Here is a 27,333-nt window from a genome sequence, read left to right as displayed (position 1 = left end):
TACAATGGGGGAGGGACCACAGACATCAATACAATGGGGGAGGGACCACAGACATCAATACAATGGGGGAGGGACCACAGACATCAATACAATACAATGGGGGAGGGACCACAGTCATCAGTACAATACAATGGGGGAGGGACCACAGACATAATACAATGGGGGAGGGACCACAGACATCAATACAATGGGGGAGGGACCACAGACATCAGTACAATACAATGGGGGAGGGACCACAGTCATCAGTACAATACAATGGGGGAGTGACCACAGACATCAATACAATGGGGGAGGGACCACAGACATCAATACAATGGGGGAGGGACCACAGACATCAGTACAATACAATCGGGGAGGGACCACAGACATTAGTACAATACAATGGGGGAGTGACCACAGACATCAATACAATGGGGGAGGGACCACAGACATCAGTACAATGGGGGAGTGACCACAGACATCAGTACAACGGGGAAGGGACCACAGATATCAGTACAACGGGGAAGGGACCACAGACATAAAAAAGATACACTGTGAGGTGGGTGGGACCAAAGATGAAAACAGTATTGGAAGGTGGTGGACAGACATCAAATCAATGTGGTGAGGGACTGCAGACAATAAAACATTCTATTATTCTCTGTGTGTGTGTGAATCGCTTCCTCCTTATCTCCATTTTCCGTTAATTTTTCTTTCACGATTTTCTTCGCCAGGGCTGGGGAAAAGAGTAGTCTTTTTATTGTGCTTATCTGAATACCTTGGAAAAATAATTTTCGTTCGTTCGTACTTTCCACTCACTTAGAATTAACCCCTCATGAACGAAGAAGACACACAGAATGACATCACACGAAATGACGTAATATTTGGACACGTCACAGTTCAAGGCGTGTCGTCGACGCTCCAGACAGCCTCCCAGCTGCGACGGTAAGATTTTTCATCTGTTACATTGTTTTGTTTGTGTGTTTAAAGATAATTATAAAGGTTGTGTTGTTCGAATTTCAGCATCTTGAAAATACACATGACACGTTGAGTCCGGCATGTTATCATGGCTCTCTGTGATGGGCTGGGCAATGAGCAAGACTGATAAACCAATGGCCAGATAATCATGACAATAAGACCTATTTTTTTTGGTGGAGAAAAATAAGTAGAAGAGTCTTTTGTAGATTAAATCCAGTTAAGGTTAGGTGAAAACATGAAAGTGATAATTGTTCCTCTTCTTTCACATCTGCTAACAGGTTATTCTACTTCATTTTCTAGGTTAGACGAGAATTCTGGTTGGACTTAGCTTTTCTGCTGTGTGTATGTTTGTTGGTGTTTAAACAAAATATTTATATACATGCTTAACATCAGACTGAATGTTTAAAACCAGATGATAAGATAGGCCTATACCACTTGCACACAGCCAACATATTGGATATGCTACTGTTTACAGTTGTAAACAATGGTGATTATTCTTGATTATACGCTGCCAGAACTTCCACTTCAGTAACACCAGTCAATAAATTGTCAGTTCTACATCACGACTGACCCCGTGGGATGCCCAAGGTCTTTCAGTATGAATAGCATTCTCGCTTGGAAATTATCGTTCCTCTTTTTTCTATTGCTCTCTTTATTTCTGCCTATTTTCTTCTTTCACTGTTGTCTCCTTTTTCGGCCTTCCCAGTCCATTCTCCTTTCTTTTCTTTTTTTGTCGAGCAAGATTTCCAACTTTTTTTCTCTCTCTTTTCCGCAGTCGATGATGAATACTGTCTGTGCTGTTTTGCTCTGGTGATTAACAAAGAGTTGGGCACTGCTCTGGTGATCAACAAAGAGTTGGGCACTGGCTGTGCATTCTGCAGTGTTACTTGCATATATGGCCTTTCTGTGTATTTTTTGTTTGAAGGTTTTTTGTTGCTTTTTTGGTTTTTTTGTTTTGCTTTGTTTTTACAATTTTTAGTAATCCGGGGATGATAAATTAAGCGGAGGTGCTGACGTCTTCAGAGTCAAGGAGCTAAATGGTTAAGATAATGTGCTGTATTTTGAAGGTTTATCTTTTATTTATATTTATATGCATATATATATATAGATATATAGATAGATATACATGTATATAGATATATAGATATATATATCTGTATGTGTGTGTGTGTGTGTGTGTGACAGTTGTGTGATTTGGAAGTGTGAACATTAATTTGACAGTTAACTGACAATCTGTTGTGGGTTGTTTTTTTTTCCAGGCAAACGTAAAGTTGGGAGATGGCTGGAAGCAGTGCTTGATGTCTCGGCTGGTTCCATTGATGGTTCTTCCTGTCCTGGGAGATTGGTTGTATGTAAGTGGACAACCACAACACGCTTACACGCTTAGACTTACTCAGGCAGCTGATGACAGAATCTGTCAGTTGACCACTGCCTGACAGAGAGCTGGTTCAGAAGCTGTGATTGGCAAGTTGGTAGACCAAGAAACTTACGAGGGTGTCATTAGTCCCATGAGTTTACTGTCAGTTGTGATGCTGATGAAATTACGAAGATCAGTAGAGAGACATATATGGACAGATTGCCAGCTCACAAAACCACAATACCAGAGAGTTTCAAGATTTGCAGGTGTGAACGAAATATAGATGTATAACGGGGGAGTCTTTGAGAATTACTTCCTTTGTAGATCGTGGAGCAGAAAGCTGTGGAGAGTTTACACGTGAAAACCAGAGCCAGTGATATTAAACAAAACCAAGAACTGCGGGGCTAAGTCTGTATTAGCTAATTCAGTTACGAACTTTGAAGGGGAAAGCAGAAATGTGACGTGTTATGAACGACTGCATTGTATGCTTGTGATTGCTGACAGTCTTGCTTCAGAGCTGAAACTAAAATAATAGAAGTTCAAATCCAGTACCAGAACTGCGTTGCTGTTACTTAGGTGAAGGTGATGCAATCGACAGTGCCAGAACAGATCCTAACGAATCAAGAAATTTGGACTGGACAAAGAGCGGCACGCACAGTCTGCAGTCTAAATCCAGATTGGAAACGACATGTGTCCAGGGACCGCTGACTGACTCACATGCCTCTGCTCGTGATGGCGGTGTGCATTCAGTTCTGAGAGAGATATGCCAAGACCAGGCACTCTGTTCAGAAGAAAAGGTCAGTCAGTCGAATCACATAGCCTGCATTTGTCTGAAATTGACACAATGAGAACAAAACGACCTCGTATTTACTGTGATCGGTGTCATCAAGTAAAACCACCTTTGAATGGCTGGTTGTTCAAGTCACAGCGCTTCTTGTCAATACATACTGAATGCGGTCATATGCTGCCAAACCACTTCGAATCCAAACTGGATAAAGTATCTTTTCATCAGCTGGCTATGCAAACAAAAGCAGCTGGCATCGAATGGAAAATAAACCATGATTATCCATCCCAAACGGAAACAATACGACCTGGTCAAGTGGATGAAATTGCAAGTGATCCAGTTTTCTGTAAAAACATTGAAAGTTGTTTGGGTGAATCAATCAACGATGTTGACACGAAGACTCATGACAGAAAACGTGAAGAAGTTGATGAAACGGTTAAAGAGCAAGGTGAAGAATCTGCCCAGATGATGAATTCTGAAAAACGACCGCCACCTGTCATGGCCAAACCAAAAATCATTCATCAGAAATATTTTGGTGGAGTTCAGAGTGAGGAGTGTCAAGCCCAACCAACGAATGGCTACACTTTCGATTATCTGTCATCCTGTGGACAGAACTTCGATGATACACCTGAACGTAGAAAACCTGGCCAGGAAGATCTTGCATCCGGTTGCCATTTTACACTTGACAGTGCTCAGTGGAGGCAAGGACATGTCGACAGGCTGCAAAAAGTATTTGAAACGAGACCTGATTATTTCACGTCTGCACGTTTTCCACACAAGAGTGAACATACCAGTGGTAAACAACAAATTCTGCATGAAGAATCTACAAGAAAAAATACAGAGGTCACTTGTGACTACCCCGAATATCCATGTGGGTTAGAAAAGACTGACGACGTAATCGCCTGTAAAAAAGCTAAATCAGGGAAACAGCAGTCTAATGCAGTGAAAGAAAGTGATACAGTTTTAATGAAAGAAGGTCAGGATGTCAAATTAAACAATGAATCCCAGGTAAACCAAGGAGACGGGGATGTGTACAGGCCAGTATCCGTGCAAGAAATGGCTCGAAAGCTAGAGAATTTTTTTCAGACACGGCCACTTCCACTTAAACCTTCAACTAAAACAATGATGTTTGAAGAAAAAACAACCACCAGTAATAATTCTGGTGCCAGTGTCTCACGTTTAAGAGAGAGAAGCACGATAGAGCATTTTAAACCGTTTCCATTTCTCGATGGTGTGATTCAGCGCTCTCGTGACAGAGTGGTCAGCATTCATTCATTTTTCAACGGAGACCAGAACAGGACATGTAAAGGCGAACGTACACCGAACTCATGTCTAAAGAATGAAATAAATAATTATGTTGATCGCAGTCAAGAAACAGTACCTGACAGTGACAAACCACACACTGACACTGCTTGTGATGTCGCAAAGACTCCAGAATCAAAGATTAGACAAAAATCTAGCTTGACGCCGCTGCAAATGTCAGTGATTGCTGAGCTTAAAACGAAAATAACACATAGGCTTGATAATAACACACGTGTTGCAAAGTCAGCCTCTTCGTGCAACACTTTGAAAAGCAATGGTCATTCCAATACATACGCTGGCAGAGAAGAAACAACATCGCTCTTTTCGCGTCTGTGTAAGAAGTACAGAGAGAAAGCTGTTTGTCTATCGAAAGATATTCACCCAGTGAAATATGTGGGTCTTTTTGAATCAGATTATCATCAGCGCTGTCATCTACGAGAGATTCCACACAAGAGAAATACACTTGTTAAATTTAACAGACATTATATCGATAGGGAAATGAGAGTACATATGGAACTAAAGCACAGAAATGATTACACGAAATGTAGCAAACGTTCAAAGGACAAAACACCCAAGAGTATAATGAAATATCAAAACATACATGCTAAGCACAACACCAGAAATGCAGCTGAAAACAACAGAGGAAAGAATTTATCACCAAGAGGTCTGAATGTTGTACAGCAGGAGACAGTCCATCCTGTCTTAAATGGTGAAATGAGAACTCCAAGAAGTGAATGCAAAAGAAATAACCAACAGTTATGTGAAATGAGAACTCCAAGAAATGAATGCAAAAGAAATAACCAACAGTTATGTGCTATTTCGTACGTGGGGAGACGTTACGCTTGTGCAAATAAAACAAATTCCAGGAGATGCACCCATATCCATTCATCAGATGTTTCAGAGAAAAACTGTTCTAGTAATCTGGTATTTTCTAAATCACTTGCCGCAGTAATACAAAAGTCAAACACAATTGGTTCTGATTGGTGTGTGGATTCAGGGATTTTCAAGCGTCACGTCGGAGGTAATTCTGTTATGAGTAAGATTACTCACGAGACGCCCACGAAATTGTCTGTTGTGGACGTTGGTTCACCAAGAAGTAATAAACGAGCTTCTGATTCATTCCCATCATTAAAAATTTCAGCATCCCTTTTACTTTTACCGCCTCAGCTAGAAAAATGGATTCCTTCCTTCGGCAGCAGTTGTGAGAACGCAGAAAGGCATGTTTGCTCATCCCCAGATACCATACCATCCATTAACCAGTCTTCTCTCGCTTTGATTGTATCAAACAATGCTCTGAGTGGAGAAGACACCAAAGGATACACTGATGACACTGTCCAGATTATCCAGTGTATAGAATCTGAGCAGCTGCAAGTCACTGGTGTTGATGTGAGTTTAGAGGATGAAGGAACAGACAAGAGTGAATGTGACATCCCATGGTCATCAGGTGTGGAGACACTTTTCTCAGCACATAATACGAACAAATCACACACGAGTTCTGGGACGGATTCATTTGTTGCTTGTACACTGCATGAAGGAATGGGTGATGATAAAGATTCTGTAGCAAACGAAGGCGAGTTAACAAACAGAACACAATCTTCAAGTCAGAGACAATCTAAACGCCTGATAAAGAAAGAGTTCAGTTCCCCTGATATTTCAGCTTGGACTTCGTTTCCACACAATGCAGGAAACGAGGGCATTTCAAAAACAGGCAATTCACAATATGCAGTTCATAAATCGTATGAAGTAAACACAACAAAGCGGCGAGGATCCAAAGCTACCCTTCATAAGCATTTTGATCATGAGAAATACTCTAAACACAAACCAGTTTCAGACTCGGTGATATCAGATAAAACTGGTCATTCTAACGAGGCACTATCTAGGCAATCATCTTATGTTTCTGCTGAAAGCAAGTTCTCTATCAGTGCCCAGAAAATTTCATCAACAGACACTGACATTATTCACAGTGCTTGTATGACAAATACCCCAGGAGAATCCTTCACTTCTTGCCTCCCTGCCAGTGACTACTCTTCTGTAATCAGCGTGACGAACAGCGCAACACCAGCGTTTCAAACGGAATCATTAAGTGATATATTTCATAGTGTTTCATCTGATGCCTCAACAACAATGCTTGACACAAGCAAAGAAAACGGGACATCAGTTACAGATCAAAGTAAGACTGAAGCACAAACATGTGGTTCTAAAAGAAAAAGGGATTCTGACCCAGCAATGCAGAAGAAACTTTCACTTTCAGAACCTGCATGCTGTGCCAGAGAGCAAATGCACAACAGTCAGAGTACTGAGAGAAATATGTGGCATGATTCAAACATATTTAACGACATACATAAGGTAGAAAGCAACTGCCAGACAAATTTACAAAAAGATGTGAAGAAAGACATCGTGACCAAAAAAATCATTTCACACGAGAGTCACGTGTCTGATGTTATAAATGACTTAAAAGAGATTTCTGAAACATTGACTTGGCAGGCAAACAGAACTTATTGCGTTGCTTCACAAGAGATACAACCAAAACAGACGAAAAATCCGTTCACTGAAAAGATATGGCAGAAACGTTTGAATGTGAAAAGTAATGTGGAGCAATGGTTATCATTGTTGCCATTTCCAGATCAACTAAAAAATGTTTCAAAGGTACATGAAAAACCGAGTTCAAGTTCAGTGGACCTTACCACTTGCTTGTCGAAAGCAGGTTCCACATGCTCAGCCAGTACTGCAACATCAGTAAATGATAAGAGAAATGTCTCTGATAAAGAAAACAGCACGTCCTTCCTGGTGAATGCGCCCACAGACGCCACAGATGTTAGATGCCATGGTAAATCAGAAGGTAAAAGAGCTCAAAGTGGTTTTTTTCGTGAATCTTCTAAGAAAGACGAAAACATCACTATCTTACGTCCACCTGCTCAGCCCACATATCCCAAGTCACCAGTAAAACAGGCACAAACGAGCAGTGAATCTCTTAAGAAAGATGAAAACACCACTATCTTACGTCCACCTGCTCAGCCCACATATCCCAAGTCACCAGTAAAACAGGCACAAACGAGCAGTGAATCTCCTAAGAAAGATGAAAACACCACCAACTTACGTACACCTTCTCCGCCCACATTTTCCAAGTCACATATTAAACAGGCACAAACGAGTAGAGGTCGTGTCAATATTAACGCTGCCAATTCACGATATATGCGAAACAATGCATACTCTCCTATGTCGGACTACAAGTCATGCATCAGCTTGGATACAATTTCTGCTTTTCAAGACTCTTTGTCATCTTGTCAGTCTGATTCATTTCGCAGTGCAACAAGTAGAGAGGGGTTATATGTCGTTGACAATTTTTTACCATTACCCAAACTTGAGAGAAAAGCTAACGGCCCATGTACAGCATGCCTACAGGAGAAAGGTTTTGGTATAAAAGACATCAGAAGACCAAAAAAGGAACAGTTGAAAGGTAATGGAAAGCGAAGAGCTTTCAGAAAATTAAGATCAAAGAAAAGAAACCTGGTTAGATTTGGTGACCATAAACGTGCACAGATGCATCAACCTAATCTGACAACACCTGAGACGTCTGCCAAATCCTTGGCACACACACTATTTCAACGTTATAATGCCATTGGCCATTTTTTTCAAGACGTATTTGAGCATCAGACAGTAGCGACACCTGATCTTTTCGCGATAACATCATCTGAATCTGTTTTTTTAGACCCGCTGAGATCTTCTCCTGAAAGTGGTGAAGGTACTGAAAGTGAACTGAACTTAATTTCATCTTCGAACAAACTGTTGGATTCTACAACATGGCACGAATTCAAGCAGACGGTAAAACCAAAGAAAAGATCAAAAAAATATCATGTGCCCAAAAGGACAAAGCGCGTAAAACACGACAAGGCGGTAGAAGTAAACATAGAACCAAATGGAGATTATGCAGCACAGAGCTGTGTGCCCGAAAAAACAAAAGCTGTCAAATACAACAGTGAACAGCTGTCAGATACATTTCCCCATGCATGTCGCTTCATCCTAAACCCAGAAACTTGCGATAGAACTGCAAGCACAGAACCAAGAGATTCTGAAAACTTGGAACTAACCATTCATTCATTTGAGAAAAATTCTCCTGCAGAGGACCAGAAATTTGGAGAAACTGTCAAGATAGTTGCGGGTGGAGAAACTTTCAACATAACTGCAGAATCAAAATGTGTGGGTCCTGGCGACTTTGATGAAACACTAACCATTCAGGCTTTTACAGGGGATCAGGTGGACGAAGAGCTAAAACAAGGACTTGATATACAAGAGACCAAAGACAAAGAATCTATATTGTTAGCAGATGAACCCTTAACGCTTTCTGTTGTGACGGTTTCACAAAAAGGTCTGCACGTATCAGATGTCCCACTTCCAGTCACTACAACAGTGGGAAGGAAAGTGCAGGGCTATCCCACACTGTCTCAGGATGAGAGTGTCAGATTAGATATGCCCCCTTACCAGTCTGTCCTTCCCCCATATCAGTTTTCCGTGTCTTCAGATGTAGAATTAAGCTTTCATATTTCAGGTTCAATCAATGAGGCATCAATAACAATTTCACCATCTGATGGAGATCAATACCTTGCAGACACTCGCGGACCTGTATCTGATCAACAGAGGGATTGCATCTACTCGTTGAGAACGCCATTCAACTCACATGGAGCTAATGAAGATTTACAAAACCACTTTGCTGCAAAGATACACGTCAGACACAAACCTGATGTAAACCTGGCAACAATTAACTATGTCCCCAAACAGTCCGAATCTATGCAAATCCATGATGCTACAAACGAGCACGAACCTTATATAAACCAATCAACATCGAACTTTGTTACCAAACCATTCAGTGCTGAGCAAAGCCACAGTACTGCAAACAAGCATGTCAAAAAAAGAAACCAATCAACATCGAACTTTGTTACCAAACCATTCAGTGCTGAGCAAAGCCACAGTACTGCAAACAAGCATGTCAAAAAAAGAAACCAAACAACAATGAACATTGTTCCCAAACAGTCCGAGGTTATGATGTTTCCAGGAAGTGGTGTTGTCACAAATCCTCTGTGTGTTTTACCAGAGGCTAGATCAGCTTTCTCAGGTAACAGAGAGGACTGTTATAACATGGGTTCTAAAGGAATTCAGTACAGTGAGTCAGATGAAGAAGTTGCACATATAATGTGTGAAGCACTGTACAATTCACCTGTCAAGACAAACCCTTTGGAAACTAAATCCCCCAGCAAAGTACTATCATTTTCTTGTGATGAAAGTCATTCTACTGTAACAATTAAAGGTCCATCAACCCCATATCCATCAGAACCCGCATATTCCGAGGAAGACGCAATCGATACTGAAGATCTTTTCATTGAGTCTGATGAGGATCAAACTTCAATTCCGTACCACGTTTCGCTGGAAACTTTTCACAATCTTGAGGACTCACAATATTCATCTTCAGAAGAAACTTGCAATGTTGTAGAAGTAACATTTGATGATGTACCAGTGCCAGGAGCAGTGTTAGAAAATGAAGAAAGTGCCACTCATTTGGCAGAAAAAATAGAAGCGACACTGAGTCCAATTTTCGAAGAGTTTTCTCCTTTTTGGAATGAAATGGATGATTTCAATTGTCACTCAAGAACATATTCCAGGGAAAACGTGTCTTTGTCTGGACAAAGTAAACTATTACAAAAGTACATAAAACGAACGATTACTAAGCCTCGAGAAAATGACAGAAGAGATGAAGTTACCCTGTATCATGAGAACAAGAGTGATGATAGCAACAGTAACAATGATGACCAGCTCTTTGCTCTGATTCAGTTGCTAAACAGCATATCACACTGTTTGGAAAAAACAGCAGACATGTATAAACGCGAAGAAGACTTGTCATGTGAGAAAAACCATGTGAAAAATTTGGAGTCCAAAGCGAATCATTCCAAGGGCACAGACAATTCTCAGACTGATTTAAACTATTGTGTGACATTCAGTAACAATGCAAAGTTAAATAATTGTGGTGTTACATCCCCAAATCCTGAAATGGACGTAGAAAATATAGCACCTCAAATCGGCAAGGACCTCAGAATACTTCTAGCCCAAGCTCTTCAAATTGTTCGAAGACTGAAATTCCAAATAGGTACAGGATCCACCCGATCAGCATCATTAGATTCTTGGAAGAAACGCTCAGAAATCGATATCTTGCATGGTTTGCTGTCACAAATGAAAACAGAAATTGAAAATGAGGATGAATTTATGGGAAAGGTGAACGATGAGGAGTGTGACACGATGTCAGTCTCAGAAATAGGTACTACCCCAAATAGCGAAAATGAGAACGTCAGCTCTGAAGCATTTTCACAGAATGATACCTATGTTGTGTCTGAGCTGTCACAAAAATCTGTATTTGACAAAGTTGACATTCAGTCTTCCGAAACGAGTTCTCCCAAACGAAAACCAATCACCACTGAAAAGATACTTAGTCATACCAGGAAAGGGAAAACAAGCGATGAGAGCATTATAAAGAATGACAACATTGGAAAAATAGAAATAATGTGTCGGTATTTACAGACATCTACATGTCATCTCAAGCAATGTGGCTATGATCAAATGTTTGCGTCTGTTTTCGGCAAAAGCACTTCATCTGCCAGTGTTTGTGAATACGGCATAAGTTGTCATGACAACGCGGATGATAAGCACCAGCGTGTCGCATGTGTTGCTGGAGTCACCAAGGACAATGATGCTATGTTGAATCAGTCTGAGACAAGTGTGTACGAGGGCATTGAGAGTGCAAAATCTATCACCAATGAATATGCTGAGAGAAATTCCACACCTAAGAATTGTATCAGTCAAATAGGACCTGTCAGGGATAATTTGTCAAAACCAAACAGTTTCCGAAATCACGTCCAGAGCTTTGTAACAACACACCCTGATTCATCACCTTCAGGAATTTCTGTGTATACAATTTCAGAACATCCTGACTTTACACATTTTTCAAACATCAGTTCTGCCTTTGGGAAAAAGACCCATTCTGACAACGATTTTCAGAAATCCAAAACTTATGCACCATCCGAGAGCAGTGTTACAAAACAAACGCCTGTTTCAGTCACAACGGACGTGGCAGAGATGATCCAAAGACGCAGTAAGGTTGCTTTACATAAGCAGGCACGGGACACACCATTGACGCTGCTTAGAGCAGCTTCTCAGGAGTTTCACTCATGTTCTGATGATTCTACAAATGCATGCAGAAAACATGATTCAACAGTACTTCTCACTAAGCCTGTCCTTTATACCTTAGGTCCTTCAGCAAAAGTACACATGCAACAATACACACTACCATCCATGGTATCATCTTCAAACGAAAACAATATTTTATATGATGAGCATGGAACCAGAGTACACAGAGGAACAGCAAATGGTCAGTTTCCGGTGTCTTCAATAATCACAAGCACACAGGAAGCCTGTGGGAATGGGATTTGTGCTGCAAGTACACCCCAAGCTTACCAATCAATTCCAAACACTTTGAACGCAGTGAATGTTCAGCTGCCTGCAGGACTTATGGATGGAAAAGAACACATAAACACAAAATCCAAATGTGCGAAAAGCTATTCTTTGCACAAAATCGGTAATAAGTGTTTTTGGATTGAATATCCTCTTGAAGAAAACAAGTTTTTGTCTCCAAACAATAGACATGATGTAAATTCGTACAGTGATATAACCTTTATGCGTGATAATGTTTTTTCGTCATCAGAAGAAAAGACTGCATTCAAAGTATACACAGACTGTAAAAACAATGGCGATAGCAATGTCCCGCACTGCCCTGATATGATGGAAAACCCGAAAGAATGTTTGTCACAAAATATGAAGGCAAGACAAGTGTTTCAAAACCAGGAAACTAACAAAAAAAGAAACAACAGCAGACTTCGAAACCAAGATGTTGTTTCTCCACTGGATGAAGCTCACGCAGTGTTCGTTTCCATGTGCGTGGTCTCTGAAACGGTTGACCCCATTACTGAACAGCATCTCTTTAGTGTGACCGACACTGCCGCGAATAACAACAAAAACCACGTCTTGTCACAACATTCACCAATGTATCACCGAAGGAGATTTCATGATTGTACTGGTGTAAGGTCAATAACAAGTGACAGAACTTCTCATGAGGAAACAAATATGTCAGACCTTACAGATGGATCCCCGAACAATGTCAGATTATCTGATTCCTTTCAAAGCATTCAAAGTGATTCCGAAGTTGAAGGTTCACAAGGAATGAAACTACCGAGCATCCCACTGTCATATTTTTATCATCCCCAGGAAAATAAGGAACATCCCAGATGCTATCATCACGTGTCTACAAATCAGAATGCTGCCAACTCCCCTCCACAAAGTTCTGACGATGACCAAGAACCTGATAATCAACAGGTGTTCATTAAATTTACCTGTGCACCCAATCAAGAAGAAGGTAATCTAGAAACAAATGCACAATCACCACACAGCATTGCAGCCTGCACCTCACAAAATCTGCACAAAGCCTCTGATGCACAATCACCACACAGCATTGCAGCCTGCACCTCACAAAATCTGCACAAAGCCTCTGATGCACAATCACCACACAGCATTGCAGCCTGCACCTCACAAAATCTGCACAAAGCCTCTGAATCACCCATGCCACTTTCACTTTGTAGCAGTAGAGAAAAGTTATGTGTGTCTGAAAAGATTGGTTTTTTCACCAGACAAATAAACGAGGTAACCAAAACTAAAACAGCAAAAGGAATGTCTGTTATTGACACCCGAAAAGCTACACCAGTAAAATGTATGCTTTCAAAATATCAAAGTGAAATCGGTCAAGGTTTACATCCACACAAAAAAGACACCTGCAATTTTAAGGATACACACAGAGACTCAGCTGAGATTTCCTGTCGAAAATATTCTTGTCAGGCTGTGAACACAACAAAAGAAGGCAGCATTACGTCAGAGAAATTTGAAAAAGACAAGACCAGAACTTGCCATTCCAAATTATCAGAGACTCTTATTACGCAAGGGGAAAAAAAGGAGTATCCTGTGGAAGATCTATACGATAATTCAGACAGTGAACTCTTCAGTGATGCTAGTGATAGCAGCGAAAAAAGCATTAAACCACTCACTGTTGCTTCTAAACGCTCAGTTAAAGATGGTTTTCGGAGCAAGAGTGCAGACATTAGTGAGTTGATTAGCTGTTCAACAGAAAATTTCCATAAAAGAAAGAGCGACACACAAATAAGTAAGCAACACTCGAGATTACCCATGTTTAATTCAAAAACACACATGCCATGCGTTGCTCACAAAGACAGCAACGTTGCAACAAAAAAGTTAACCAAACAATATGTTAGAAAAACAAGAAATATGACGATGGCAAAGTCTGCTGGAAGCGGTTTACCAGTACGTTTGAGTGACTCAAACATTATTACATGCAAAACTAGAAAACCAAAACCAGATAATAATGGAACTAGTGACGAAGCACAGAAGTTGGTTATTGAATCACCTTTGGAAAATCAAATGAGTGGTCATGATCCCAAACCAGATAATGGAACCAGTGACGAAGCACAGAAGTCGATTATTGAAACAACTTTGGAAAATCAAATGAGTTGCCATGATAATAGATGTGAAGAAATGCCACCAGGGACAGAAACAAAGCTGGTGTCAGAGAAACTCTGCCGGCCAACTCATGATCATTCAAAGTCGGCTGTTGGAAATCCCAGCAGATTCAATGAAACAGAACCAGAGACTCTTCCCGGCTCCCATATTCCACACTATAAAAAATCGAAGCGCTTAATCCCTTGTGTAAACAGAACACGATTAATCCCGTTTGTAAACAGTTCACAAACATCCTCCAGAGAACCGGTTTATCTCAAAAAAGTTAATTTAAAGGTGACAAGTCCTACTTTGAAAACACGGGACAACATTAAATGCAAATGGAACGAACATCCAGACAGATCAAGAGCCACACTTGCTAAACGTGCATTTGATTCGATTAGTTATGCCTCTGGACAAGGCATGGAACAAGGGAAAACAATGACTGAGGTAACGCGAGCTAAATCCAATAAATTCCAATCGCGTTTTTGTGTATCGCAAAAGGAACCAGAGGCTACGGCCTCAGGAAGTTTTGAAGTGATTGAAAATAGTTGTTGCGATGGATTTAGCCAAACCCTTGGTAGTAATCAGGATGAATACATTTCAAGCATATCAGAATGTTTTATCATTGGTGATTTCAACACCGAACACAAACAGTCAACACCAATTGAGTCATCTCAGAGCAGTGAGAAGTCCTCAGCTTCAAGTGACAGCTATACCACTGCTGCTCTGGGTGGTCACAAAACAGCTCCAAGTTATGCACACAATGAGAATAATCAACAAGGGACACGAAATGCTGGAAGAAATTGTAGACAGTATTTTGGAGAGAAACCGCAATTTCAAAGGTTTTATAGCCCGGAACAAGCTGACAGCATGAGAAATGCAGCAATTTCGGTGAATGTGGGTTCTGTAAGTATTTACGAGAGGTCACCAGATTGTGTTTGTTCACAGGAAGTCTTTGAGTATGCCATGAACAAAAGGTCCCCCAACAGCATCAAGCAGTGTCCATGTCATTGGAGGAAATGTGAGTGCTGTACGCTTTCAAATAAATATGGAAATGACGGAGGATTCTGCAAGTGCTCACAAAATGTCCAGCATCAGCACTCAACTAACAGAGCGAAAAGACCTGTCACACATTATTGTAAATGTTCCACAAGAGGCACTTCAAACGAAATCGAACTGAGTAAGTCAATGATTGCTACTTCGAAACCTCCATTGTTGAATTTACCCAAATATATAGAAAAGTTGGCCAGACTATTAAAGGAGCCTATTTCAAATTTGAACATTTTTTCGAGAAATGCTTCAACGTCCGATCAACAATCTCACCCCACACAAAATCTCGAAAAGGACAAAAAAGATCTTTTATTCAAACACTCAGGAGGGGGTTATATGCAAGGAAAGAGCTATCTGCGCGAAGCAGTCAAAACATACAATGAACAGAAGCAAGTCTGTCATCCCACTGCAGAGAAGCAGAACCACTCTGTGGCAGAAGAGGTGAACCGTTCCAAATTTTGCTCACCAACTGTTGCTAATAATATTAGAACATACAATGATCCTGCATTCGTGTTACACGTACCAGGAAATTACAGTATACGTAATTCTACAGAGACGTTACGTGGCAGAAATAGGTATCATGAAGGGAGGCAACAAAACCAGATCAAGACAGAGTCTGTGAGAGATTTTTCTGACACTCCAGAACTTGTGAGTAAGACAAGAAGCACACGCAAAACAAGTACAGAAATGGAACAAGTTAAAAGAAAGCTTCATCGAAATACACTTGTTCAGAGAAATCAAAAACATGTGCCACCCAACAGTTCCAAGAACACCACTACTGAAATGAAATCTCGTGATCCTGTTGTTAGCAACAATGGCTTTTATGTTCGCAAACGCAGGATTAGAGCTGCTGAGGCCAATCTAACAAAAAATGCCAATGACGACGATACGTATCAACAGATGCAAAGTTGCACTGAACAATACGATACAATTTTTGAAGACGTCGTTGAAAGCTTTCCTTCATTTGTATACAGATCAGAAAGAGCATCTTCAAATGTAAACGAAAATAAAATGGACAAAGAAAGTGAAAGTGAAAGAAATTGTCATGATAAAACGCAAGATCAAATAACAGATACGACACCCACCAAAACTCTATCTTCTAGGGTAACATCCGTCCAAAGAAGATCAATCACAAGTCAGCCACTGGGCAGCTTAACTCAAAAAGGCATCTACCTATCGCCAAAACATCATCGTTATGCTTCATTTTCATCTCGGGTATCAGCGAGTTCCTCCTCATCCAATGACACCTATGTCACAAGTAAATCAGAAATTGACATCATGGTCAACGATCTATTGTCCAACTCTCATCCATCTGCATGCAAAGAAAGAAAGACAGACTTAAAAAACAACTCTACAGGAAATCATTGCGGCTGCAGAAAAACTCTCATCAATCAAACAGTGCCTTTTTCTCATAAATGCCATGAGCAAGATTCCGTGACTAACCTAGAAAAGGTTAGCAGCCAAGAATCTGCAAGAAAAAGTGCACAGTTGTCGTCTTCAGAAGATGGTTTTATTTCTTATGGTTATTATAGTCCTACTGAATTCCTGGATACAGAAGTCCAAAAGCAGGAATCAACGCGGCCCGTATACCATGACGAAACCATTTTAAAAGAAAACACAGAGACTGAAAGGAAGATGACAGAAGAAACAAGTAGCATCCCCAATAAAGATGAACATGGTAAATTAGGCACAACTACAAACAACACACAGGGAACTCAGGAATCATATCCTGCAGAAAACCATCATGAAATACACGTCCAAAACCTAACCACAGCCCACACAGAACATGATCAAGAACAAATGAAACAAAAACTGGCCACTGACTTAACAAAATTTGATCCAAGGAAACCTCCCAAGAGCACAAAGGTAATGAAAAATATATGCAAAGAAGGTGAAGCAGAAATGGAGACAGTTGAATTGAAAGGTGAAGATAACCAATATGATAGTATACAGGGGACATCTAAAGCTCAAGGCAACGATCAACAGAAAAAATCAGGCCAGAAGGGAAAAAACATGAATAGAAACAAACGTAGAAATACAAAGAAGAAGAAAAAGAATGATATAACTAATTCTGCGCAACACCCAACCATGGATTGTGGCGAAAACCCCAGTGAAATAGGCAACAAAGGAATGAAACGGCAAACTGATGAAAAAGCAACACATAAGAGTAAAAAATCAAATCAGAAAAATGAAGACAAATCAGAACAGCCTCCTTGCAGCTGTAAAAGTTACACATGTAAAATTCATCATTCCCCAATAGCCAAAATTGAAATACTAAAACGAAGCTCAGATGTCGAAATTGTGACAAGAGTGCGTCGCAGCCCTCGAATTGATCAAGAACATTTTTACAGTCCCAGAGATGGAGATCATGGTTTGGATGGTGTTCAATATAAAACACCTTGTGAACGATTCCCAAATGTGTATGAAAGAATGTCCATAAAAACAGATCAGCAAGAACATACACCAGAAAATATGGCTGGACTCGGTTATGGTCGCCCTTTAACAAATAATGACATTTCCCTTAATATGAATTCTAAAACATTTGATTCATCTTCTGATGATCATGTGTGCATTCGTACCAGCCCGGTGAAGGTTAGTTCTCAGGAATCTGATAGTCATCAACAGATACAACAAGTCAGAGGGGTCAGAAGGAAAATGTGTATCTTTCATGATCATGACCCACATACAGTTCCTGGGAAAGTACATAAATCTAGGAGGTTTTACAGTATTACCTCAACTCCAGATGAAAATGGAGAGATGCACACCATTTTTGGATTGGTAAAAATGGCTGAAGGTATTGATTCGAGAGGAAAAGGAAAACGTTTCAAGGAAAACGTAAGTGCGAAACACTTTTCACATCGAAATCACTCTACGAGTACAAGCAGCGAGTGCTCAAACGTTGTCGAAATAGAAGAAAAGTTTATGACAAACTCTGTAGTGACTGTGAATGACGAAAAAATGTATATTCACAAGAGTGGACGCTCGAACTCTGCAATTCCAACAACAACACGACACTTGACAAGAAATGATATAACAAGAAACCATAGAAACTGCACAAAGAACCTTTCAGTTCATTCCAAAATAACAGTACCTGATGCAGATGAAACCACTCAGCCATCATCACATTCATCAGATGAAAGAGAATTTTCTTCACTCAAAGAAAGAAAATCAGGAAAACGTACAATGTGTAGGGTTTGTCACTCCAAAACCCACCCCACAACCTTACCCCCAACGAGAGCTTCTGGCTGCCAGGTCAGATGTGATAAGTTTGAGTCTTGCGTTTCTTTGCTATCATCTTCAGGTGATGAAATGAAGGGTTCTGTGGACAGTACATCAAATCAAAGTCTTCATTATGCACCCCGGGAATCGTGCAGGGCAGCTTTTTCCAGCTCCAGCATCACACACCTTCCTCCCAAGATTTGGTTTGTATCTGAACTCTCTTCAGACAAAATGAATCCTCATGTCAGATATTCTGAAGCACACTTGAAACGTCTGCAGAGACACCATGCACATTGTTCAAAGTCTTTAAACGTTTCATCGCGAAACAACAATAGGGCTTCATCAAAGAAGTGGGACTCTTATGGAAAAAAGTCTGGAAAACCCAATGCTGTTTCCTATCGCCCTGTCAAACATGGGCACAGAGATTCACATCGATCAATCGACGAATCGACTGGCAAAGAAATCAACAACAATAGAAAAAATAAGTCTGACAGGCGATCCAAAGACCATGAAATAAATGATGTCAAGAGCAAAACTGAAGACAAAAATTCAAATAAAAAAACGACTAGCTTCCGAATAACAGCTGAACCATCTACAGGCAAAACTACTTTGCCTTCATTTAAAATAGAAATGTCTCCTTCAAGTGAGGATAGTTCAGATGAGCCAGTGATAAAACAGGTCAAACGTGAAGAAATTCAGTCACCAAACCAATCCACCAAAGTCATAATGACAGAAATGAAACGCCATAAGAAACTATTTAAGAATGCTTTGCAGCACACCTTTCCTCCTTGTGTGTATCGCTCGTCCAAAACAAACCAGCATTCCGGTCGTGTCACTTTAAAAATGATAGAATCATCATCATATTCCTCAGATTCTTCATCATCGAATGACAACTCAGTCAATCAGATGACAAACTCAGGAAAAAACCAGCAGAGACGTGTTACTCCTTCAGCAGATGAAGGCGTTACTCAGTTCACCATTGAAACTAAATCACCACCAAGGACATCCAATAAGTCTGCCCCACGCGTTTATCAAGTCAATGCAACGATGAAGAACAAGGAACCAGCTCCACCTACAAAGGAAAACATCCACGTCAGATCGTCAACTGCTATTTTGAGAATACCCATGAATGTCGTGTCACCATGCTCGCCATCCACTGAACAACACAAGTGCAAACACGTTTTTCGAACATTTACAAGAGAAAACCTATCAAGTGACTGTGCAATGGACCTGATGGCTGAGGCACTGAAAAACCTCAAGCGAAATCCACAGAAAGGTGGGCATAAAACTTACCGAAAGAGAGAAATTCCTAACTTCCGATTAGCCCAAAGGTCTAGTTGCTCAGTGGTTTCAGCTGTTCCGTCTTCTCCCAGTTTGCAGTGTGACCATCACTTGAGGACAACACGTAGCTTTTCACTGAAGAGAAATACTAGTATCAAGAGGTTGTCTCTCTCCAAAGCAGTATCAAATAGATTACAGAAAACCAGGAGGGCACTGAGAACCCAGGAGTTGCTGTTGAGGCTTGTGAGAAAAACCCAAGCAGTGCTGCAACATGCAATGCTCACCACTAGACGAGAGATTGTGGAAGAAAAAAACAGAACGAGGCAAAAGCAGCTACAAGTAGCTATGAAAATAGCATCCTACAAACGCCTTCTTTCCAAGTCTGTCACAGCGTCCACTTCGTCATCAACTGAACAGAAGCATGTTGACGATGTCTCCCTCTTGAACAGTGAAGATACATGTGCACAACCTAATCTGTCAGTGATTTCAGTACAGATAACGACTTCTGAAAACACCAGTAGTGATCAGCAAGTCATGCAGGAACCGAGGTATTGTCGAAGTTCTTTTGCCAGGTCTGAAGCAGATTCTTTTCCTTCTAGGGTTATGCAACGACCTGTTGTTGACGAGCTCTGTTCAAGTTGCTTACTGGTAGAAACGAGAGGGTACTCCAGACCAAATGCGCCATCAAAAAGAAACAAACGTCCGAAATGCTCAACTCCAGTGTTTATGTTAAACCGTGGTAATAATTGTCGTCCACGGCTTTGTTTGAGCACTCCATCTCTAACCATTGAATGTCCCACTCGCAGATTGCACGTGAAACGTTTGCCTCGATATTCTAAGTCAGACAGTTCCTTATCTTGCACTTCATTTACAGATTCAGCAACAGAAAATAAACAAATTCCAGTTGCAAGTAAGAAACTAGTGATTCAAAGAAAACTGGAGACTTCACAGAACAACAGAAATGACATTTTTTGGTGTCAGTCTGATAACAGAAAGAGGTCATGTGCACAGCAAAGTATACATCCAAAAGAAAACAACAGAAACCAGAGTAAGAAATCCCCTCTCTCAAAGAGAACGACGGACGTCTACAACTCCAGACTGCTCCTCATTCACGAAGACTATTTCAACAATCTCCAACAACTCGCAAGACAAGTGGCATCAAAAGCCATGAGAAAGGCTTCAAAGTATCAACTGGAAATGAGAAAAACACGTGGTTCTCTTCAGCATTGTGAATCTCAGTCTCAGATCAGATATTTCGTAACTCTGGAAGACTTGTCCCGCATGGTAGCTGCTGTATGCATGACGGCCACTGATCAAGGCATCACGGCACAGTGGAAGAGGTTTTGTTCTGTTCTTCTGCCACAGAAGCAAATCAGTTTAACCACAGTACATGCTGCTCATGACACCTCAGACACTGATCAAGGAGATCGTTTTTATGGTGCCGTTGGCCCAATTCGACCATCACATAATGTACATTCCACAGCCAGGGCAGTCAAGAGAGTCAGACTTCCTGGGAGCTGTCATGTACATCGTGAGACTTCGAAAATATGTGCCGTTGCACGTGGAAAGGAAGTTTGTAGGATACCGAGTGATAAAATGTTCCATCAGCCCCCAAGATCATATAGTGACGTTTCTGTTCGAACTGAAATCCAAACAGCGTCCCCTATGCCCTGTCAAGTGTGCTGCAGTTCCAAACGAACATTGAAGAATGACCAGCCTTTTGTGTTCAACCAAGGAAATCCAAAGATAATCCAGTCTCAGATGACCAGCTATGCTAGCTGTTGTGACGCATCAAAATTTCCCACTTGTACAAATGTCACTAATCATGGCCATGCTATCCCACAGGCAAGACGTTTGTCTGTGTCAATCATCAGTCCTTGTACAGACAATCGCAGCAACCAGCATGATTGTAGCTGTCACATATCAAAGAGAACTTCAGTGCCATATAGATACAAACCAACAAGCACACCACACCAGCGAATGCAAACCTCTGGACAAAACCGTCGACATGATTGTGCCGGTTTCAACAGGAGTCAGCCAGATATGTGTCTTGTTGAGCACTATCAAGAATCCATTCAAGAAATCAGTTCCAGTTTTTCTTCTGGATCACTTCAGAGCATGACAGAGAGGCGGGCTTCTAAAATCGTCATATCGACCTCGTCAAAGCAGAAACTACGGGATCTTCAGCAAAGGCGATCCAAAGCACACCACAGATACCGAGACAAACAACCACGGGTAGCTGTTGGTGAGTTCTGCACTGCTCAGCTCCATCACAAGGAAGCCAACACTCCCCAAAGAGGCAGTATGGATACTGGACAATTTCAGTGCGCCACTCATTTCAGTGAGAGGTCTGTGGGTGGTGACACTGTCTACAGACGTGAGCCATGTTGCTCCAGACATTCCTCATGTACAGACAACGTCAATGGCCACTTCCACATCAATGTAGCACATGGCTACCAGGATGAGCCATGTCCCAAGCCCACCTACTGTGCTCGCAGAAAAAGCAGTAACTTTCGTTTACAGTCTGTGGGTGAAGGCAACGGACAAGCGATGTATCATGCACTTGATCAACACACAGATGGTGGGCCATCCCACTGCAACAGATGTAGAAATCACTCCTTTGAGCTTCGTCAGCAGAACTACACAAGATCCAATAGTCACCGTGATGTTGCTGTCCAGCCGGTGTTAAACTATGATGCGACCTACCACCACGGTGCTGATTTGTCCTGGTCCCACACCAAACGCGACGCGCATGCGCATTTGCACCGCCATTCAGCTTTTCCGCACAATGATCAGACAGACGATTTTCACGGACACTCCAATCGTATCCACAAGTCCTATTTCCCCATTGATGCCAAGACACGCTGCGCTACTGGCCACCGCCATCACTGTCAGGACAGGTCCCGGAACTCCAGCCCCGACGCGGCCAGGAATGCCCACCGCCACTCCCACCGTGTGTCCACCAGTGCTCGCCTCTCCCCACACTTCTCCGCCCGCTACCCGGCAGACCGCAGGGCGGTGAACAGCGAGGTCCGGCGCCGAGTGGACGGGAAACTAAGGCAGCTGGCTCGAGACCACCCTCAGGAGATCCGCCGGCTGTCCTACCAGCAGCTGCTGCGGGCCAACGACCAGGTGCTGGACTGGCTGCAGGTGGACACGGGGTGGGACGCGGACAGCCTCAACAGAGCCTTCAGGGACGCCGTGTACCGGGGATACCTACGCCTCCACCAGCCAGACATGTACTTCTCCTGGAAGGACGGCCTCCACCCCCTTCTGCTCTCCTAGTCTGCCGTCCTGGGGATGTAGTCAGCTCCCGCGCCAGTTGTGGGGCTACTCAGTGTGTTGTGAAGACTCCTCCCAGCTCCAGCACTGTCCCACCTGACGCGGGGTTCTCGTGCTGACTGAGAGGACACAGCTTCGGATAGGATGCTTCACTAAGCTGCCTGTTATTCTCACTGCCCTCAGTGTATGTACAACAGGAAACATGAAGGGCATCCACGGGTGCCGGAGAACATTGCATCTTGCGCGCGCGTGCTTGCACACACACACACACACACACACACACACACATACATTGTGTGAGTACCGTGGTGTTTGCACACTTTCACACGAAATCGCCCACGCCAGTCACATTTGACAATATCCATCATTCTGTGTGTGTGTGTGTGTGTGTGTGTGTGTGTGTGTGTGTGTGTGTGTGTGTGTGTGTGTGTGTGTATTCATGTCGTAAATGGGACTAAAATGAAAAAGATATATATATATATATATAAATACACGAGACAAGATTTTTGAAGTATACAACGGGGAAATATGTTTAGATAATAAAGTCGACTTTAAAAACCGTACAATGCAACAATATACCATTATAATTCGAAGAAGGAATAAATTATTTATATTTTGATTATGATATTTTGTGTGGGGTTTGTGTGTATAGTGAGAGAGAGAGATGTGTGCGGTGGGTAATCCAGACGTTGACAAGAAAACAAAACCCAGTCTCACACACAGCAGCAAGATACGCCATGCATGCATACATACACACATGATGATGATGTTCGTCCTTGGATTCGAAGATGACAATGGCTTCATACATACACGCGTACATACGTACGTACTGTGGAATGCCTGGCATTGGCAGTGCATGAGATGCCGGATTGTCCGACTTTATTATAAACAGAGGCACGCTCTTTTTCTATTCCTTCTCTCCCATAACACTGAAGGGTTACTGGGTCATACGGCACTGTTTCGGGATAGGCACTATACGGCACTGTTTCGGGATAGGCACTATACAGCACTGTTTCGGGATAGGCACTATACGGCACTGTTTCGGGATAGGCACTATACGGCACTGTTTCGGGATAGGCACTATGCAGCACTGTTTCGGGATAGGCACTATACGGCACTGTTTCGGGATAGGCACTATGCAGCACTGTTTCGGGATAGGCACTTTACGGCACTGTTTCGGGACTATACGGCACTGTTTCGGGATAGGCACTATACGGCACTGTTTCGGGATAGGCACTATGCGGCACTGTTTCGGGATAGGCACTATACGGCACTGTTTCGGGATAGGCACTATACAAGTATCCATACTAATCAGTCAATATGGCCACTCACCGAATAAGACCCAGCACTGCTGCTAAGTTAATTCTGTGTTGTTGGGATGTCTGGTTCCAGAAAAGCGGGGTGCAAAAATGATGAGATATCCAGCAGATTTTGTGATGGCACTGTTCTCTCTCTCTCTCTCTCTCTCTCTCTCTCTCTCGGTCAGTCAGAAGCCCAAGGGTCAAAGGGAAACAACCGCTTTCCACCTTATTTAGAAAGCTTTCGCAATGGGTCTTTGAAATGTGTTAATTCCAGTTAAGGAGACTCTGTGTGTGTGTGTGTGCGTGCGCGTGCGCGTGCGCGTGTGTGCGTGCGTGTGTTTTGCACAAAAAGTGTCCGTGGACGACTGCGCAGAAGAAGCAGCAGCAGCACTAGCATATCGGCCGTACACGTATTCGTGTATGTGTTCGTAGAGTCAATACAGGGAAAGGTTTTCACTTTCAGTCTCGTATGTCAGTACAGTTATACTAAAGGAAAAACCCAACACAGAGCACTCTCAGACATAGAGAAAGAAGGCGAGATGTAGAGAAAGAGGGAGAGAGAAGAAACCGGAAAATGGTACTGTTCAATCTGATTTCCCATTTATTTCAGATGAATAAAAGAAATGTTTGTATTTCAATTCAATTCAAAGCTTGCAACGATATCAGCTTTAAAACAAACAATAAAAGAAACATCTTTAAGGTTAGTTTCACGTCTATCCCTAACATAATTATACGTGAAGTATTTAATATGAATTAAAAAAAAAAAGCGTCTCTCAGAATATCACAGCTAACCCTACGATGAATTTGTTTTTGTTTTTTTGTTTATGGTCAAGGTTATTTCTAAAGCAAGTACAGAAAGGTTCATGAAGAAGACTATTTCCAGCGCAGCAAGTTAAATTAAAATATATCAGTGCACTTCTACTACTACTACTACTACTACTACTACTACTACTACTACTACTGCTACTGCTACTAATGATAATAATAATCATCATCATCATTCTAAAAAGTAATAAAACGAACACATTCACACACACACACACACACACACACACACACACACACACACACACACACACACACACACACACCAACCCATCCAGACAGATAGGCAGAGAGACAGATAGCTAGCTAAATAGATCAAGCATTAAAAAAAAGAAAAAAGAAAAGAAAACCAGTGCATGCACAAACTTGGTGCGAAAATCCGCGTCTTCTCCACCTGCCTTCAGACTCCAAAAGCCTTCAGACTCCAAAAGCCTTCAGACTCCAAAAGCCTTCAGACTCCAAAAGCCTTCAGACTCCAAAAGCCTTCAGACTCCAAAAGCCTTCGGAGCAAAGGCCTGGTGGCTCTCATCAAACAACTCATCCACCTGCCTTCAGACTTGAAAAGCCTTCAGAGCAAAAGCCTGGTACCCCTCGTCAAACAACTGTTTGACCTGTCCAACCGCTTTGGCGTGACCACTTTCGTACACACGCAACAACTGGCACCGTCGGAGACTGCTGCTGTAGACAAAGACCTCGCAGAAGAAGTGCTTCCCCAGGCAAAGGAAGGCACACGCTTTGCTGCTCCTCACTGGGAAGATGCTGTCTTCTGCTTCGCTGCCCAGACCGTAGTTCTTGAAGAAAGGGGTGTCCATTGGGATCTTGACGAACGCTGCACTGCGGGCATCTGTCAATGGAAATGGATTACTGCTGTGTTGCTGATGTCCTCACAAAACAGGGTCGTCGTTCAGTGTCTTCCAAACTGGTACACAATGTGTTATTAATTATGACGAGACGTGTCCTCAAATATGGTTTTCAGTGTGTGTGTGTGTGTGTGTGTGTGCTTGAACGTGCGCGTGCATGCCCGCGCGTGGCTTGGATTACATTGTAAATTTCTTAGTCATGTACGCACATATATATACATAATACCACACACACACACACACACACACACACACACACACACACACACACACACACTCGAGAAAAGGTATGTACACACGGCCTAAAAGTTTAACCCATTCATACCCCGAGGCCACATTTCGCAGACGAAGGGGAACACATTTCCAGAGCAGCCCTTGTCCTCTTGTTGATGCCTTGTGTCCCCAACGACGTCCATGACGCAGTTCTGGGTGTGCAGGCCGCCATCCTGAGTGTCGTCGTTGGGCTGCCCAGCTCTCCAGTCCGCGTAGCTGAGGGCACTCCGGAACACGCTGCCCAGGGCGCCTTCCTCCCCAAGGTCGTTGGAGGCGATCCAGATGGACGTGCCTGACCTGTACGAAGGGGACGGTGTTGGGGGACGGGAAGTCAGTGTTGAGAGTGGTGAATCAAGAAGCGAAATGTGCATTGTTGTTGTTGTTGTTGTTTTTTTTTTTACTCTCTTAGTCATGTACGCATGTGTGTGTTAGTGTGTGTGTGTGCGTGTGTGTATTACTCGCTTCCGTTCCGTACAGATGTGAGCGATGTTGTGTCTCTCAGTTTGACGCTGTGTTATCTCTCATCTCATCTATCCCTTGACCCGTGGGTGGGTCGTTGGGGCACCATGGATGACTGCCTGGTCAGCTCGCGCCACCTGCCTCGCGCTGTGTTATACTCGTACATTATACATGTATTAAGTATTAAGTATAACTGCATTTATATGCGTCCATGTTTGTGTGTCTCTTAGAACAACGGCAGATGTGTAAGTCGGCCAAAGTGCTAATATCTTCACCGTTGGAAAATAAAGATTCATTCAGTTAACCATCATCATCTCTGAAGTGGATGGAAGAGGCGGCAGTTAACCATCATCTCTGAAGTGGGTGGAAGAGGCGGCAGTTAACTATCATCATCTCTGAAGTGGATGGAAGAGGCGGCAGTTAACCATCATCATCTCTGAAGTGGGTGGAAGAGGTGGCAGTTAACCATCATCTCTGAAGTGGGTGGAAGAGGCGGCAGTTAACCATCATCATCTCTGAAGTGGGTGGAAGAGGCGGCAGTTAACCATCATCATCTCTGAAGTGGGTGGAAGAGGCGGCAGTTAACCATCATCTCTGAAGTGGGTGGAAGAGGCGGCAGTTAACCATCATCTCTGAAGTGGGTGGAAGAGGCGGCAGTTAACCATCATCTCTGAAGTGGGTGGAAGAGGCGGCAGTTAACCATCATCTCTGAAGTGGGTGGAAGAGGTGGCAGTTAACCATCATCATCTCTGAAGTGGGTGGAAGAGGCGGCAGTTAACCATC

General features: G+C 42.4%; 2 protein-coding genes across 2 annotated transcripts in view; one reads left to right on the top strand and one right to left on the bottom strand.

Annotated features, from left to right (window-relative positions):
- Positions 1-26,317, top strand: part of LOC143293066 (protein CNPPD1-like) — a 43,361-nt gene extending 17,044 nt beyond the window's left edge. Inside the window, exon 10 of the transcript XR_013056722.1 lies at positions 26,256-26,317. The gene's annotated coding sequence lies outside the window, so the exon portion shown is untranslated. The remainder of the gene's footprint in view (positions 1-26,255) is intronic.
- Positions 24,803-27,333, bottom strand: part of LOC143293067 (low affinity immunoglobulin epsilon Fc receptor-like) — a 7,740-nt gene continuing 5,209 nt past the window's right edge. Inside the window, exons 3-4 of the mRNA XM_076603949.1 lie at positions 26,144-26,388; positions 24,803-25,802 (exon numbers count right to left, since the gene is read on the bottom strand). Of these exons, the coding sequence (XP_076460064.1) occupies positions 25,510-25,802; positions 26,144-26,388 (538 nt within the window). The 3' untranslated portion in view covers positions 24,803-25,509. The remainder of the gene's footprint in view (positions 25,803-26,143; positions 26,389-27,333) is intronic.

Source organism: Babylonia areolata, chromosome 18 (genome assembly GCF_041734735.1).
Source record: "Babylonia areolata isolate BAREFJ2019XMU chromosome 18, ASM4173473v1, whole genome shotgun sequence".
In the NCBI taxonomy this organism is placed as follows: Eukaryota; Metazoa; Mollusca; class Gastropoda; order Neogastropoda; family Buccinidae; genus Babylonia; species Babylonia areolata.
Note: the sequence above shows the minus strand (reverse complement) of the source record. Positions and strands in the feature narration are given on the sequence as shown.